At 36.2% G+C, this 17,064-nt stretch overlaps 2 protein-coding genes across 4 annotated transcripts; one reads left to right on the forward strand and one right to left on the reverse strand.

Moving 5' to 3' along the window:
* Nucleotides 1–6,202: 6,202 nt before the first annotated feature.
* Nucleotides 6,203–9,705, forward strand: LOC103934580 (mitochondrial fission 1 protein A). The gene is made up of 5 exons (XM_009344331.3): nt 6,203–6,360; nt 8,430–8,568; nt 8,816–8,940; nt 9,282–9,345; nt 9,430–9,705. The coding sequence occupies exons 1-5, from the start codon at nt 6,268–6,270 to the stop codon at nt 9,513–9,515; spliced, it is 507 nt and encodes a 168-aa protein (XP_009342606.2). The 5' UTR covers nt 6,203–6,267; the 3' UTR covers nt 9,516–9,705.
* A 1,994-nt stretch (nt 9,706–11,699) lies between these two features.
* On the reverse strand, nt 11,700–16,146 carry LOC103934581 (serine--glyoxylate aminotransferase). 3 transcript variants are annotated; one of them, XM_009344335.2, is made up of 6 exons: nt 15,990–16,146; nt 13,867–14,110; nt 13,370–13,654; nt 12,738–13,104; nt 12,430–12,640; nt 11,700–11,970 (listed from the first exon to the last, which is right to left on the reverse strand). In XM_009344335.2, the coding sequence occupies exons 2-6, from the start codon at nt 14,069–14,071 to the stop codon at nt 11,833–11,835; spliced, it is 1,206 nt and encodes a 401-aa protein (XP_009342610.1). In that variant the 5' UTR covers nt 14,072–14,110; nt 15,990–16,146; the 3' UTR covers nt 11,700–11,832. The 3 variants fall into 3 exon arrangements, with proteins under 3 accessions (XP_009342610.1, XP_009342611.1, XP_048446252.1); XM_009344336.3 differs by having other exon boundaries at nt 13,867–14,178; nt 15,990–16,120; XM_048590295.1 differs by having other exon boundaries at nt 13,867–14,121; nt 15,990–16,110.
* Between the last annotated feature and the right edge of the window lie 918 nt (nt 16,147–17,064).

Raw genomic sequence — 17,064 nt, forward strand, 5'->3', positions numbered from 1 at the left:
AATGAGTATACATATTGGTAACACGTGGGTAATCCGTTTTGACTCGTTAAGAAAAATAAATTATAATTTTAAAGTTTAATTACTAAAAAATTTATTATAAAATACAATAGCCATATTGTATATATTGGTATATTCTATATTAAATATATATTTTTGTATTATTATTCTATACAAGTTAAAAAAATTAAGTTTTATTCATTTATTTATTTTTATTATGAGAGTTTCTTATTAGTATTAATAGGATAAATTTTACTTAACATGTTGTTGTCCAAAATTAAAATCAACTAGTATAGTATTAGTATAGGCAATAAGACATCCCTACAAGTATGAAAAATGTGAAAGAATATATGAACACTTGTGATTCATCATTCCTCCACGAGTAGACAATGGTTACACTTACATTATCGTTTAGATTTTTAAAACCCTCCAAACCGTCATGAATAGTGTTTTTTATTTGAGTGTAAAATTAATAAAATTAATAATAATTATTGTAGAAGTGTAAGAAATGTAAAAAAAAAAAAAAAAATATATATATATATATATATATACATGTACAATCACTCGTAGTGACAAGCTTTACAACTAATAGTCATTTAGGCTTTATTCTTTATATTGAATTTCATTTTTAAAATTTTCTTTTTTGAAAACATGATCTTCTAGGGGATGTAGGAAGATGAACGATTCGGATCCTTGATATCACGTCCCGATATTTACGGTTAATTGTAATATGAGTCGATGTTATATAGTTTGTAGAGACTTTATAAACCCCAAGCAATATTTTCACTAACGATAAAACTCTGAACATAATATCAACGATTCGAACCGTTCATCTTCTGTATCCTCTAATAAATCATGTTTTCAAAAACAAAATTTGGTAAGAAAAATGAAGCATAAATGTAAACAGCAATCGACGGTTAAATTTTGATCTATGATTTATATAATTATAGTGGCACATTTCAAAGTTAAGCCCTTCACGAAAGTTGTAAAGCTTGTCATTACGAGCGTTTATATATTTTTTCTATATTTTTGACACTTCTACATTAATTAAAAAACTATTAAAGACTTTACTTAAACAATAGGCATAGGATAAATGAGAAGAGAGTGCTAATGTAGAAAGCCTCATCGAAAATATCATCAATATAACTCTTGAAGACAATATATCAAGTCAAAGTTCCAATACCGTTTCCCATGGTGATTGATGAAAATTGATGAGTTTGATTGTAAGAAAATGTGCAAGGTTCCAAACCTTGAAACATAACTCCCTTATTTTTGCAAATCTTTTAAACATTTGATATTTTGTAATGTTCTAATGTTTTTTTTTTAATTTATTATGCTCTTATTTTGGGTATGTAAATATGTAATACTGGAAAGACAAATGCGTTTTTATGTTTTGAATGTGATAATATGGTATGTATATACTTATTTAGTATTGTGTTTTCCATTTAATTATCTATTGGTTTAAAATATATTTTCCTTAACGGCTAACGGGTTGGGTCATATTACCTATTAATATTATCGGGTCGATTTCGGGTTGGGTCATTTTACCTGTTTATTTTAACGGGTGTTACACGACATGACCCATTAAGATATCGGGTATGACACGAAAACGACACGAACACGAGAAACACGACACGAATGCCAGGTCTAATTTTTCTTTCTAAATAGAAAGATTGGTGTGCCAAATGAGAATTTTGGAGTGCTAATAACAATTTCTTACAAATTTGGCTTTAAATCTTGATCTTCCTAGCATTATTCTTTTAATAATATTACATAGTTTTATCATTAGTTTATAAATTCCTTAAAAATAAATGATTTTTACGGTTAGTGGCGAAATATAATTGGATCAGTCAGATCTACACGTGCTAGAAAAATATAGTAATTAAATTTTTGACTAAAATTGACACACCCCAACCTAAATTGAGGCATGCTGGCCGTCACGTGATGGTAATGTAGCCATGTGCACAAGACAAGTAAACAAGTGCAGGAAGAAGTGTTAGAGTGTAGATACACATAATCAGAGCGTAGGTACCAAGGTGCAGTCCAGTAGGCTAAACACTAATTATGCAAGGATTGAAAGAAAACCCTACACTAAGGGATGTCTGTCAGAATTGTTGTAGAGTCCTCGTGAGCCACCAACACGCACTTCTATCTAGAACTTGGAGGGACGCAAACAGAAAATGTGAGTGAGCAGAAACAAAGCTTTTCAAAAACATTTCTCTTTCCAAAAGTAATAACCCCTCACCGTAAAACCCGTATAGTTTACCAGAAAATAAAAAATACATACGTATATAAAAATCACACTCGTGAGTAGTGAAAATCAAATATATGCCATGTCAAGTGGCCCAGTATGGAAATAAGTAACCAGGTGAAGTAAATCAATGTAAAATGATATGCCAGCCGAAGTCACCTAACGTGACCTGTACGACTGAACCTATAGCTCATCAAATATGCCTACACACAAGTCGGAACCACCTATTATGGTCTGTACGACAGGGCTGGGTGCAAATAAGTACGCTCAAGTGCTACGATCACGTGAAGGCTGTGCGAATAAACGCTTGTTACCTACAAGTCAGAACCACCTAATGTGGTCTGTACGACAGAGCTCTACACCAAAATTGGATCCAAGGTGAGCGTATGGTATAGGAGGTGAACATCACGTGAAGGACTGTGCCTTAGCCACGGGCGGGAGCACTAGCATCGAGTTGCAGAATAATGAGCTCCAAATGCATCTATGTATAACCACAAACAATGCATCCACTATCATCAATATATACTCACCTGAAGCTTACCTAGGTGTCAGCAGCATCAAACAACAATATGCATATCTATACTAATGCATACTCTAAAGCATAATGCAACTGACATGGCATTTAAAATCGTGACTCCATTTAAAACAAATTTCTGGGAAAACGCAAAGCATATATATGTATATATAGAAAATCAAAAGCCCACTCATTGGTATGTAGCTAGATCGTAACCCCTGAGTCTCACCTGACTGCGCTTGTCCTCCGGAAATGTCTCACTTATATGTGAAACCACTATTTTAACGTTAATTTTAAGTACATAACCAAAACTGTGTAATAGCTTCTCATACATTGCTCAATTGGGGTGTTTGAATATATCATTGTGGCCTACTCAACACCACAAGCATCCCCATATTTTTAGAATAATTTTCCGACATCCCACAAGCCTTCACAAGCCGGCCAAGACACAGCCATGCGTAGGCACATGCCTAGCCCACTGACGAAATCTTTAACGCCGTTAAGAAATATTTCGTTAAATAGTAGCATATACCGTTAACTTTACCTGACGTCATTAGCATATTCTGTCAAAGTTGACGGAATATTCCCCTTCCATCTTCGGCGGTTCGCCGGATTCCGGTGCTGATCGCCGCTGCGTCGCAGGAAACTGGAAAAATCTTTCAACCTTAATATCTTCATCATTTTTCAACCAAACTACACAAACCTTATATCAATTTGAAGCCCTGAATGAGTAGAACATGTTCTTACCTTTTAGATGTCCTAAAACTGATAAGAAGTTGTTGGAAAATTCCTTGAAATTCTGCCTAAACCTGGAAACCCAAAGTCGAGCTTATTTCGACGTTCAAACTTAACCAAAATTAGTCTAAAACACTAAAGGAATTTCGACGTTCAAACTTAATCAAAATTAGTCTAAAACACTAAAGGAGTTGTAGTAATACCTTTATAAGTCCCAAGAAAAAGTAAAACCTCGACGATCACGTAAGGGAAACAAGGTACTCCGCCGGAGCTTCTAAGTTCTCGGGTCCCCGTGAAATGTTCTTCGTCCCAAAAGTGTCACTAGACTTGTGGAGTCACAAGGAATATGATGGTGACCTCCAATCACTCGATCCGTGGGTGATTGATGGTGTTTGAGGGCTGGAGGAATCAGATCATACGAATGGAAAGAATTTTTAAGAGAGAGAAAGAACAAGGTTGCACGTGTGTGTGTATGTGTGTGTGGTTTACGGGGTTGGTCACCTAAAACAACCTCAAGCCTTGATTGGGCTACCAAACACAAGATCCATGTAATTGGATCAAACTAAAAGAACCAACCTAATCTCCCTTACTTCAACATAACATTTTCCCTACATACTTGACTCAGCCCTAACTTGCATCCACGCTCTTGTAACGTCGAATACAACTTAATCACGTCAATGGAAAAAAATAATTGAAGACTATATACATACATCCACGTCACAAGGCCCACAAGGGCAAAATAGTCATTTCCATGCACTCGAGGATAAAATATATTTTAATTCGGGACGGGTCGGCACAAAAATTGGACGGTAGGAATATGCTCAATCAAACTTTAAAACCACATTTCAAGACCAAAATGAGGAGGATGAATTTGAAGGAACAAATTCGAAATGATACTTTGTTTGTATATATTTGTAGGGGTTCATGAAGAGAACTTAGATCTGGTGTCTATTATCTCGATTCAAAATTTAGTTTTCTCTGAGGATATGATGGCGTCAGGTGTATGCTAATTGAGACTAGGGGTTTTTTGTTGTTTGTTATTGCAACCTACGGGCCTAAGTTTATGAGGGTCTCCCGTTGTATCTTGGGTTGCAGCTCTCACTTTGCTTAGGCCTTTTTCTGCTGTTGTTTATCGAATTCCTTTTGAGCCTTGTACTAGTTTTTTGATATAATGAAAGTTCTAGGGTAAATTACATTTTACCCCATTAGGTATCGATGCAATTACAACTTCATACAATATCTTTAAAACATTTCAATATCATACATTTAGTATTGTTTTGTTTTCAATTTCATACAACCGTTAAAAAATTTGTTAAGTTAACCGTTAAGTGATGACGTGGCAAATATGGGGTCTCCATTTGGGATGACGTGGTTGCCACATTTGTGCCACGTGGCTAAACACTTAATAAAAAATTTAAAATATTAAAATAATTAACTACATAAAAGTAATAAAAAAAATAAAAAAAAATAAAAAAAACCAGAAATCGTCTTCCCCACCTATACCTTCCTTCCCTTCGACATCGTATTGCCTTAACCAGCTCAGATAGACCCTCGAGTTCCAAAGCTCCTCTCCTTCTCCACCATTGTTCTTCTCATTCTCCACCGTCGCTCTTGCTTTTGCAAGGACCCAGATCCGCCACACCATCGCTCTTCCTTTTCTCCTTCTTCCTTCTCCCTCATCTTCTCCCTCCAAACCCCCATAAATTTCTACACTTCTTCCAAAACCTACAAATCAAAATTAGCAAATCTTGAAACCCCATTTGACACAGAGACCTCAAAAGAGAATTGTAAGTCCATACACTACTCAAATTAACCCTATTGAGCTCAAAGAATTTTAACCCTAATTTCGGATCGTTTAACCGTTTAATAACCTCAAAAACAATCAAAGGGGAAATGGAGATCTTGGAGTCTCAAACCCAGAAGGTAAGACAGGCTATAAAGAACAGGAGAGTCATCTGCAACGCCATGCCAGCTAAGCTTGTTTGAGGCGTGCAACGTTGACGGGAAGGAAGGGATGAATAGGTGTGGTGGATAAGGGTGGTCGAAGGAGAAAGTCAAATCGTTGGAAAACCAGATAGTGGTGGAGGTTAAAGAGAGTTGGTGTTTTGACGGGGAAGATAGGTTTTTGGTTTTTTTTTGGATTTGAGAATGAGTTCAGTTTTAATGGGGGAATGGATGGGTGATGGGGATAGGAGAAGGGGTGGTGCTCGGGTGGGAAAGATGATGACGATTTCTGGGTTTTTTTTTAATTTTTTTATAAACTTTTTTTTAGTTAATTATTTTAATATTTTAAAATTTTTATTAAGTGTATAGCCACGTGGCACAAATATATCAGCCACGTCATCCTAAATGGGGATCTCATATTTGTCACGTCATCACTTAACGGTTAACTTAACAGATTTTTTAATGGTTATATAAAATTGAAAACAAAACAATACTAAATGTATGAGATTGACATGTTTTAAAAATGTTGTATGAGGTTCTAATTGCATCGAAATTTGAGGGGATAAAATGTAATTTAGCCAAAGTTCTATTGACAAAAAAAAAAAATAATAATAAATAAATAAACTTGGCCCTGAAGTAATTAAATCGATAAAATATCCCTATATGTCAAACTCAAAGGAGTCCCTCCCAAAAAGAAAGCGAAAGAAAAATAGGGAAAGCGTTTCCAAAAAAAAAAAAATTAGGGAAAGCTGAATTGTGACGTTTGTGGGTTTTAGTCGCCTTTCTGATCCTCAATCAAAAACCCAGCAACGCAGAAGAAACGAGAATGGCAGATAACGTTGGGAAGTTCTTCGACTCGGTTAGCAATTTCTTCTCCGGTGGCGATCAGATCCCATGGTGCGACCGCGACCTCATCGCTGTAAGCACTTTCCCTGCTATTTTTGTTCATGTATTAATATTTGGTGTTTAATTTTTGGCATACTTGTGATTTGAAATAGGATTGCAGCTTTGGGTTTCAGAATTCGATCATTTTGTTTTCTCTCAGTGGCTTGCGAGGGCCGTGATTTTTTATTTATTTTTCTATTAAGATTTGTCTGTTAATACAATTCTTTGGTTATTTCTTTGAATTATTTGAAGAATGGAAGAATATTAATCAGTTGGGGATTAAATCAGATAAATATATTATTAATATTACAAAATCCCCTCTTACTGTTAGGCACCTTTGTGGGATAGATCTATTAGAGTTAAATTCATTTGAAGGGAACTTCCAGCCGCTGATATGCCTAACAGCACTGTAAATCTCCGCCTAGGCGCTAGGTGACTTGCCACTGCCCCGATTAATAGCTAGGCCTTTGAAAACCAAGAAAGGCGCTCTCCTTAGTCGTCCGCCTAGCCCACCTTGCGCTCGCCTAGACCCTCCTAGGTCGCGGCTCACTTAGACAGAAAATCGATAACTTTGGTTTTACATTTTATTTTTGTTTAGTGAATTGTAAGAGACTTTTTTAATACTTTGATGAACACTCACTACATGTTTTTTCTCCATATTTTCAATATGTTATAGTACTTCAATCTATATGTCATTTGATTTTGTGATTTAGCATCTCAATACAATTATATATTTTTTTTAAGTATAAATGGGTACTTATTTTATATGAAATATAATATATTTACTTAAATCCGCCTAAGAGCCTGCCTAGGCCTCCCCTAGCCACCTAGGCGCTAGGCCTCAGCCCACCGTCCAATTAACGCCTAGCGTCTTTTAGAACCTTCCTAATAGCAAGCAATTTAGGGTCCAAACAGCTTCTACAGAAACCACCATCTTTTGAAGGTGTAATACAAGTGTACAACTTGTGGTACATGATAGCTTCAAATTACTTTACTACTAATAACAGCAATGCATTTCTTTATGTCTGAAGTGCGACGATTACTGTAAGCATCTGAATGTTGTTACAATTTTAATGCTTAAGTAACTACTTCTACCGCTCCATGATCTAGCCATTGAAGAGTAGTGACTAGTTCTTAACGAGTGGTATGTGTTGAGAATATCACGTTTAAGAATGGGAAAAACAAGAACAAACTCCAGAAATCGAAAAACAAATAACCAAGATAAATAACACCAAGAATTTACGTGGTTCAGCAATATGTGCCTACGTCCACGGGATAGCAACAACAATCTTTCACTATATCAATAATGAATACAACCAATAATCTTGCCAAACCTCTAGAACTAGGAATTGACGAAAAAACCTGAAAGAACAAGAACAAGAAATACACTATCTCTTTTCTTTTCTCTTACACACACTTTACAATATTCTCTCACTCTAATCCCAAGAGTGGTATACAATTTATTGTTTTGCTCCGTCCCAATTCAAAACTAGTACAATAGCCCCTTTATATAGACATAATAAAGGTCTTCTTCAATAAGGATTACTAATCCTAATTGTAATCTAGTTATGAATCCTTCTTCAATTGAGAAACCAACTCCAATTGGGAAAACAACTCCAATTGGGAAAACAATTTAATCCTCTAAGACTATAATTCCTTATAGACTTAGGACAACTTATCATGGGCTGGAAAAAACCCAACAGTATGAGCCAAATCCCATGTCTAGGGTTGAAGTTGGTATTATATACTATAGTGCTGAGTGGTTGCATACTAGTAGATGAGTGAAGCTACCGGTGTAGATGAGTGAAGCTACCGGTGTAGATGGCTTCCACCTTATCAATGGTAGAGCAGCCAACAGAAACATCAGGATTTAAAATCATAGTGGAATTTTACGATATTAAAGGTTGAGTATTGGATGGTTCATAATAGAGTCCTAATCCGGTCAGATGGGGAAGTAAATAAATGACTAAGAAACATCCTAGAAAGGAAAATGATTTGTTGGCAAGTTGATGAGTTGATGAGATGGCAGGAATGGTCATGCTGCATACCACACTTAGCAGATGTTTGCACGTGATTTATGTTTTTGAATGCATGCTATGACAGGGTATTGAAAAAGAGGTTGCTGATGCTCAGAATGGTTCCCCTGATCACGTTTTCAAGGAATGTCTCATGCGATTATCATGGGCTCTTGTTCATTCAAGGAATCCAGAAGATGTGCAACGTGGCATAGCAATGCTTGAAGGTTCTCTCTCTCTCTCTTTCTCTCTCTCTCTCCCCCCTACACACCTATACACCCTCACTCCCATTAACGTACAATATATACACAAACACCATTTTCCTTAGGTCTTTTTAGATAAGCCAATGTGCTTACCGTGACTCTTTGGACCATATGATGTCTTTTCCTAAGCACTTAACACCGCAACCTCCTTTGTGGTGTTCAATTTATTGCTTTTTGTTACTTTTTATTTTTCTGCCTTGATATATTGTAGAGGTTATGAGGGATCCAACTAAAGCCCCACCGGAAGCGAGAGAGCCGCTATATCTTCTTGCTGTTGGGTATTACAGAAGTGGTGAACATACCAGGTGCAGGGAACTTGTGGAACAGAGTTTGGCGGTATGACTTTGTTTAGATTTGATTATGCAAACATTTCAGAACTTAATGCATGACTACGTACTTTGAAACTACTTGCTCTGCACGTCTCTTATCGTTGAAAGCATCAATAGTCAATATTAGAAGGAGATTTAGAGCTGCTCCTCAGGAGCTATGGGTGGAAAACACTCGGTTATTATCTTCTGTTTACTGTCTCTTTCTATATTGTAGTCCAGATTGCATTAATTATGTTGACGCCAGTACTTATGCGTGCTTAAGGAAGTGTTGGTTTTTTATTTATCTCTTATCCTCGAATGTGCTTGTATGGTCTGCACTAGATTTACCATGATATGGTTCTTTTGTAGATTGCACCTGATTGGAGACAGGCACTGAACCTTAAGAAAATGAACGAAGCCCGGATCAAAAGAGGTAGAAATCAATCATTTCTCTCTCTCTTTCCTCTCTCTGAAAATGAAACTGAAACTGTCAGTACTCTCCCTTCTTTGAATGCAGATGGTGCGATTGGCATAGGAATTGCAGCGACTGCTGTTGGACTGCTTGCTGGTGGAATTGCAGCGGCTGTGGCTCGGAAGAAGTGATCCAGTATGCTTGACCTGTGACTTTCCTGTTCATATAAATTTTACATTAGATGTAAAATTAATACAAGTGTTCGCTTAAACAAATTATCGTGAAGAAAAACCAGGAGTCAGATAATCGTTGTTTTTCTCTCTTTAAGAGAGTTTATGCTTTCTTTTATTTTTTAATAAACGATATTATTTGTTAGTAACAGCCCAAAATTTGTAGTGGATGAATATGTGACACGGGTTAGATGTGGGACTTGGATCCTCTCTGGATCCTTAACAAGAAGCCAAACGCGCCTTTCCTCCTCTTTCACGTTGGCGAACTTGTGCCTCCCCTATTCACCGATCTCCCAGATCTCCAGCAAGAAGAAGAAACAGTATAAGCCTCCGTCACACGGGGAAAGAGTCACAATGGGAAATGGTTTGGGAAATCAAGTGCAGAGTGGGCAATGGGAAACAGCCTAAGGTCCTATTTGGTGGGTTGAATGAGATAAGTTGTGATCAATTAAAATGGATCGAGTCCAATCCGTTGTTGCGTCAAAATGAGAAATAAACAGGACTAAATATGATATGTTATGAATTCGCAACAAAGTCAGTCATCGAACTTATCTTCATACACGAATTACAAGTTATTTTCAATTCAATCATATTCTTATCGCCCAATCCCATCTAGCTAACCAAACAGGAGCTTACAATTTTTTTTTATGAACAAACGATATTTATGGACACTTAATTCATCTCCAATGAGTGGGACAAGCTTAAAATTTAAGCTTTAAATCCCATCAAACCATCTCCAATTATTGGTCTAAAATAAGCCTTAGAGAGAAAATAAAACTTTGGGCTAGATTCTCCTCAGAAATTATACTAAGCTTAAATCATTCTGGGTCTACTGAACTGTCATATTTCAAACATTTTTTTTTTAACTTATTATTCAACGGTTATGATTAAATAAGATCAAATCTAATAATATAAAAAAGGATCAGAGACCCAAAATTAAATCTAACATTCAGATTATTTAAATCAAATTTCACTCAATACCAATGTATTTGTATTTGTGTGATTTTCATTATTTATTAGAATTTAAATATTTTTATGTTAAAATGTTTATAAAAATAAATTAGGATAATTTGGGCTGCTTCGAGGTCATGATTCTGAACCGAAACTCAAAGCCCGAATCCCAAACAGACACTCTTTGAGATAGGATTGTAAAACCCGAAACCGAACCAAAATTTCGGAGTTCCCGAATGTCGGTATTCCCGAAATTGTTTCGGTTTTTGGGTCCGGAATCAGGAATGAATGCAGTCAGAAGATATCAACTAAATTTAGGAAGATCGAATGAATGCAGTCCCCAAATAACAAATATCCAGTCCCCTAATCCCAAATTTGCAGACAACCCTCAAAAATCAAAGAGTCAAAAATCGAAGAAGCCGTCGATCAAAATTCAAAAGCAGAAAACCAAAAAGAAAGAAATCAAGCAGTAATTGCAATTAGGGGATTTTCAAAACAAAAATCCTAATTTTAATTGTAAATCCCCAAGTTGGAAGTTCAAAACCCTAATCCTCAAATTCAGAATCCAAATCGAAATCAAGGTACAATAATTTCATGAAGTTTGGCACCTTCAGATTAGAGAAGCTTCGATTTGGAGGTTGTTGGAGGTGGAAGCGTGGAAGTCTGGATCTGAAATATGATGCAGTGGTCGATGACTCGACGGCCGACATGTTGAGTATGTTGACAGAGGGAGGAGGAGGAGAGCAGAGAGTGCAGAGACGATTGGATAAACCATCTCCAATTATTCGCCCGCAATTATGCTTTTATGTACTGCTACCAAATACAAAAGCCATCTTTATGTCTGCAGAAAAACTTTCATAGCTGCTGTAAAAACCTTTTTCATTTAGTACTGAGATCCTTTTATAAAAGTGAGTATAAAAAAAAGTTGAGCTCAAAAAAGTATTTGGTAAACATTTAAAAACAGCTTATTTTCACAATTTTGAGTGAAAAAAAGTTGAAAACATGAAGCAATAAAAATATGCTTATTTTCACAGCACAGCAGAAATAGTTTTTTTTTCAAAGGCGAGTAATACCAAACCAACCATGAGCTAATACCAAAAGCTTGATTTTCAAAGAAGCCTAATTGTACGCACTTCACTACGAAGAAAATTCAAAACAAACACGAACAGTAGATTGTACTCGAATTGAATCAGATATACGAACATTCAAAAGACCATGTATTAAGTAGGTAATTTTGTTAGCCTCAAAAGAGTGCAAGAGGAGGAACAAATATGCATTATCTACATAGCATCCTGAAAGAAAATGAATTACACAGATAAACTGTGAATCAAATCCTGGAAGGGATCAGAGGGGTATTGTTCTGGAAGTATGCACTGGCAGCTGCAACTCCGCTTCCGAGCTTAACAGGGTATCCGACATCCTTAAGCACCATCTCCACACCAGCAAGACAACCCAACAGTTGCAACTGGAAACAGAATAATTATCAGATATCAAAAACTGAGGAAGTTACTACGTAAACCTTGTACTTCATTATAACCGTTGCATTTTACTTGCATTGCAAGCTTTCCCAATGATGTTCATATGTACCGTTAAGTTTAACTTTTGCCCCATTCTCTTTACACAAACAAAAATGCAAAGCATATGGTATATAGCACAACTTCGAGGATGATAAATAAATGAATTGGGTGCTATAAACAAGCCTCATTGAAGTGATGTTATAATTTGTAGATTTTTGTGTTCTCCCATTTTCGTATAGAGCGTAATTGACAGAGGGAGGTCAAAAGGCTAGTTTCTACCTACTTTATTACATGATATCCAGTTTAAGCCGAAAAGAGGTCCACTTCCGTTTGTACTTCCATTCGAACTGATGTCGAATGGTGCTTGAAATATGTAAATAATGTAAGATGCAAGGGATTGACATTACCTCATTCAGGTTGCCAAGATGCCCTATTCTGAAAACCTTGCCGGCTATTTTGTTCAGGCCTAGGCCTAAGCTCAAATTGTACCTTTTCCATGCCCTTTTCACAATTTCGGTACTGTCAATGTATGGAGGAACAAGAACAGCAGTCACTGTGTCACTCACCCATTCCTCGCTTTGGGTGCAGTTCTTCAACCCCCATGCCTCCACAGCAAGCCTGCACTTCCAAGTTGTAGGCAACGTTCAAATACCCCATTTAATGCAATACAACAGTAAGCAATTGGGAGACGAATAGTTGTAACCAGAAGCTATACCTTGTTGCTTTGCCCAAACGGCTATGCCTTGCAATCACATTGTCAAGTCCTTCCTCAAAAACAAGATCAAGTGCTGTACGCAGCCCATACAGCAACTGGATAGAAGGGGTGTAAGGCCAGTATGTTCCCAACTTATAGAACTTCAAGTAATCATTCCAGTCGAAGAACACCCTCACGGATTTTGCAGTTTTAGATGCCTCCAGAGCTTTGGGGCTTGCACACACAATCCCAATTCCAGTGGGGAGGGAAAGAGCTTTCTGAGAGCCAGTTAAAGCAACATCTACCCCCCACTCATCCATACGGAAATCAAGAGCACATATGGAAGACACTCCATCGACAAGGAAGAGAGCCGGATGCATGTAGTTATCTGAGAGTTCAATGAAAAAAGCATGAGAAGCATTCCATGAAGGTAACTGACAAGTAGGAATAAGTATCCAGAGACAGGAAGAAAATGTGACTAAGATTAACTGATGTCTGCAAGTACTCTTGTGGCTCTGCCTCGGATAGATAATGGAGAGCCACATACATAAGCATATAGACAACCATTTTAGAACTGATAATAGAACATGTACACAAGCAGATTACGGATATAAAATGAAAGCTAAATCAGGCATAGAAGAAGACAAGCCTACCAAGTATTTTTCTGACTTTAGCCAAGTTGTTTGTGACTCCGGTGGCTGTTTCATTGTGAACAATGCATATTGCCTTTATAGTGTGCGCGGTATCTTCTGCAATTTTTGACTCCAGAACGTCAAGGTTGGCACCTTGGCCCCATTCACTTTCTACAACATCCACATTGAACTTAAGGCGCTGCTGCTGATCGATCCACAGTAAACTGAATTGGCCAATCAGGAAAGATACAATCCGGTCCCCAGGAGATAATGTGTTTGTAAGCGCACTCTCCCATGCACCAGTGCCTAAAAAATTTAGAGAAATGTTATAAAGAACTTAGCCATTCACAGTCAATTCACCTAATTATGAACGTAAGATCGCTTCTAGTTGTCCAAACCATGTATAATACTCAGACACTACAAACAACTTTCACAAGATGTGATAAAAGAAGAACTGATCTGAAAAGTACATTACAACGGAATGGAAAAAACTGAGACCAAAATGGTTATTGAGATACCTGTGGTAGGGATCATAAATGGAGTTCCAGATGTAGTCTTGAAAATCTGCTTCACATCCTCGAGCAGAGTTTTGGTCATTGCTGGGACAGCGGGAGAACGGTAATCCTCATTGTTCCTGTTCATGGCCCGAAGGACTGGCTCCGGAATATTGACCGGGCCTGGAACAAAGAGGTGGTTCCTTCCTGGTCCATAAACGTAGTCCATTTTCACCTCCCTGCAGGCTCACAATGAGCCGAACCTCAGCTGCAAACCAACTTAAAGATTTAACCTCAGCCGCACCGAAAAAAAGCAGTCTCCATCTGTGCAGGTTTCTAGTTTGAAGTTTGAACTCAGCCTCAGACAAACAAGAAGAACTATTATGTTTTCACAAACACACACACCTATGCACGGACATACTATGTACCTATCAGGGAATACATTTCATATGCATTTTCCACAATCGTAAAATACACAGAATCATTGGGACTAAGTAGTAGTACGAGGGTTTTAGTCCGTCGACTGTCGATGCTGTGAAAATGATACTGACAGTGTTTCGGAGAAATATAGCAGAGGGGGTTAAGGGCTGGTTTGGTATTGCTGTACTTTGAAAAAAAGTTGCTTTTGCTGTGAAATAAAGCACTAGAGTATTGGTAAACTTTTTTGTAAAAGTGCTTTTGAAAAAAAAAAGCAGTATTATAGTGTTTGGTAAACTTTTATGTAAAACAAATGTGAAAAAAAACCGGTTTTTCAAAGCTGGGTTTTGCATCTTCTTGTTTTTGGCTTTTTTCACCCAAAACTGTGAAAAAAAGCTGAAGCTGAATGTTTACCAAACACAAAAACAGCTTCCAGCTTTTTTTGATACCAGCTTTATTCAGAATCACATCAATACCAAACCAGGCCTAAATCTTCCATTCTTTTTCTGCAGTGCAGGCTAATGACCTTGATTCTTTTCTCCCCACCAGCCAAATTTAAGCCTTTTAATTTCCTCTAGTATTTCAATAAAACTAGTATCGGCTATGTGTGTTCTTGGGGACAACTCTCTGGCCTAAAACAAGAAAATATTACTGCTACTGACTTCTTGAGCTTCATTTTCTCAACTATTTTCTTAAAAGTAGTATCGATATTGAGCCTGCAATAATTTAAGGTTGCACAGAGAGTAGAGCGAGAATCAACATACCTGTGTTATTTACTAGACATACATACACGTTGATAATTTAAGTTTTACACAAAAACAGTAAAAAAAGTCCAACTGAAGTTAAAAAAAAAAAAAAAAAAAAAAAAAACACTCATCCATCCACTTGTTATGCTTTAATTGATGCTTAATTGTGAAAATCGTTTGCATTTGAATTTGAAATGAAAACCCTTGTAGAAATACAAATGATACATATATCAGTGCAAACATCTGTATTATTTGTTTACCATGAAGAGAAACATTAGTATTAGTAAATAAAGAGAATTATCCATTACAATCTAATCCTAGACATCAAACGCGACCTCAAATTTCTTACATACCTGAACCATACTGAAATTGAACTAAGAACACCCTTAACATAAAAACTAAATACTGAATTAGGAGTATTAATCTGTGTATATTTTGAATCAAAACAAAAGCTAATATAGAACTATTTAAATTTGGGGTCATACAAAAAACACACTAAACTACACACACACACACACACACATATATGTATGTGTGTGTGATAGGTGCATTATTTATCATATTTTCATGTTAATTATTCCTAAGTTTTGTAAGGAATTGATTATAAAAGAGCTTTATTGTTTTCCTTTCCTTAATTTCAGTCAATTTGTGCACTTAGAATGTTTTTGCTGATAAATCGACTTTGCGGAAGAGTTGGCATGCAACGCCAATTGGAGAAGGAAGCTATGAGGCTGAAGATTAATATATATCTTGTATTTGATTAAGAGACAAAAGTGATGTAGATGAGATTAGAGGTAAAAGCATGATAACAAAAGTGAAAGCAAAAAATTCAGAAAACAGATATGTAGTATAAACGCCAACTGATCATTAGAAATATGTCGATGTACAGATACATATATATTTATATATATATGTATATATGTATGTGTGTGTGTGTGTAATGAATGAAAAGAGAAGAGAGGAAGAAGATGAGTTTTTACGTACCCAAAGGCAGCAACGAGTGGAAGGCAAAACAGAATTCTCTTCAGGGTGTTGATGGCAAAGCCAAAGCACAAGACAAGTGCCTGCTCTCCTCTTTAAGCTTATTTTTTTTATATTTCTACGATATGAGGTGGGCGGGATGTTGACGGGGACCTACTTTTCTCAAAACGTGGCAGATAAGAGCCACACCAATGAAACCCTCTTTCATTTCATTTGTGCATTGGATTTCCACTTCGAAAATTTAAAATAATAATTATGAGTTAAGGTTTATTTTAATTTCTCCACTGTCATCGCAGTCCAATGGTATATCTCATATCATTTGCAAGTGAGATTGTGTTTAACTTTCATAAATGACGAGCTCGAAATTAAATTATTGCTTTCATTATGTGTCTTATTCTAATTTCTTATCCAAATGTTGTGGTATAAAGATAAAGTTTATTTCAATTCGGTTTTTTAGTTGAGTAATATTCTAATCTAAACGACATTAGCATTATGGTTTACTGGTATTAATTTTTTGAGAGAAGTTTTGTACAACCAACAAAAAGTGAGAAGTTTTATGTTCGACTTTCGTGGATCGCCAGTTTGGGACCAAATTTCTGTAATTGACTCATTTTATGACTTACCTTAAATCCTTATTTCTTTATTTTAATATAAATATAGAGAGCATAAAGCTTGAGTACAAAAAAGAGTACATTCTACAAACTGTCTTTTTTTTTTTTCTTTTTTTCTGTGTGTAGAGTGATAGTGTTAGTGGGTTAGATAGTTAGTTGTCAGCGAGGAGGAAAGTCGATGGGATCAAACCTGTAACAAAGTACAAGGCATAATTGATTTCTGTCACTAGGTTAAAGCAACATCTGCTTGTACAAATCCACTTAAATGAAAATGAAAATAATAATAATAAAAAATTAAAAACCAAAGAATGCAAGCCAAACAAGAAACTAGGATAATGTAGGAGTAGAAAATGTAGGTTATAAAAATATATTTAAAAAATGTATGGACATGAATTACTAGAATAATTCAATGAATTAAAATTTTGGATGATAAAATGAAGGTTGAGGTTGAGAAAGTACAGTGAAGG

This window comes from the organism of the source record quoted next, unplaced genomic scaffold (assembly GCF_019419815.1).
Source record: "Pyrus x bretschneideri cultivar Hongxiangsu unplaced genomic scaffold, Pyrus_bretschneideri_v1 Contig31, whole genome shotgun sequence".
In the NCBI taxonomy this organism is placed as follows: Eukaryota; Viridiplantae; Streptophyta; class Magnoliopsida; order Rosales; family Rosaceae; genus Pyrus; species Pyrus x bretschneideri.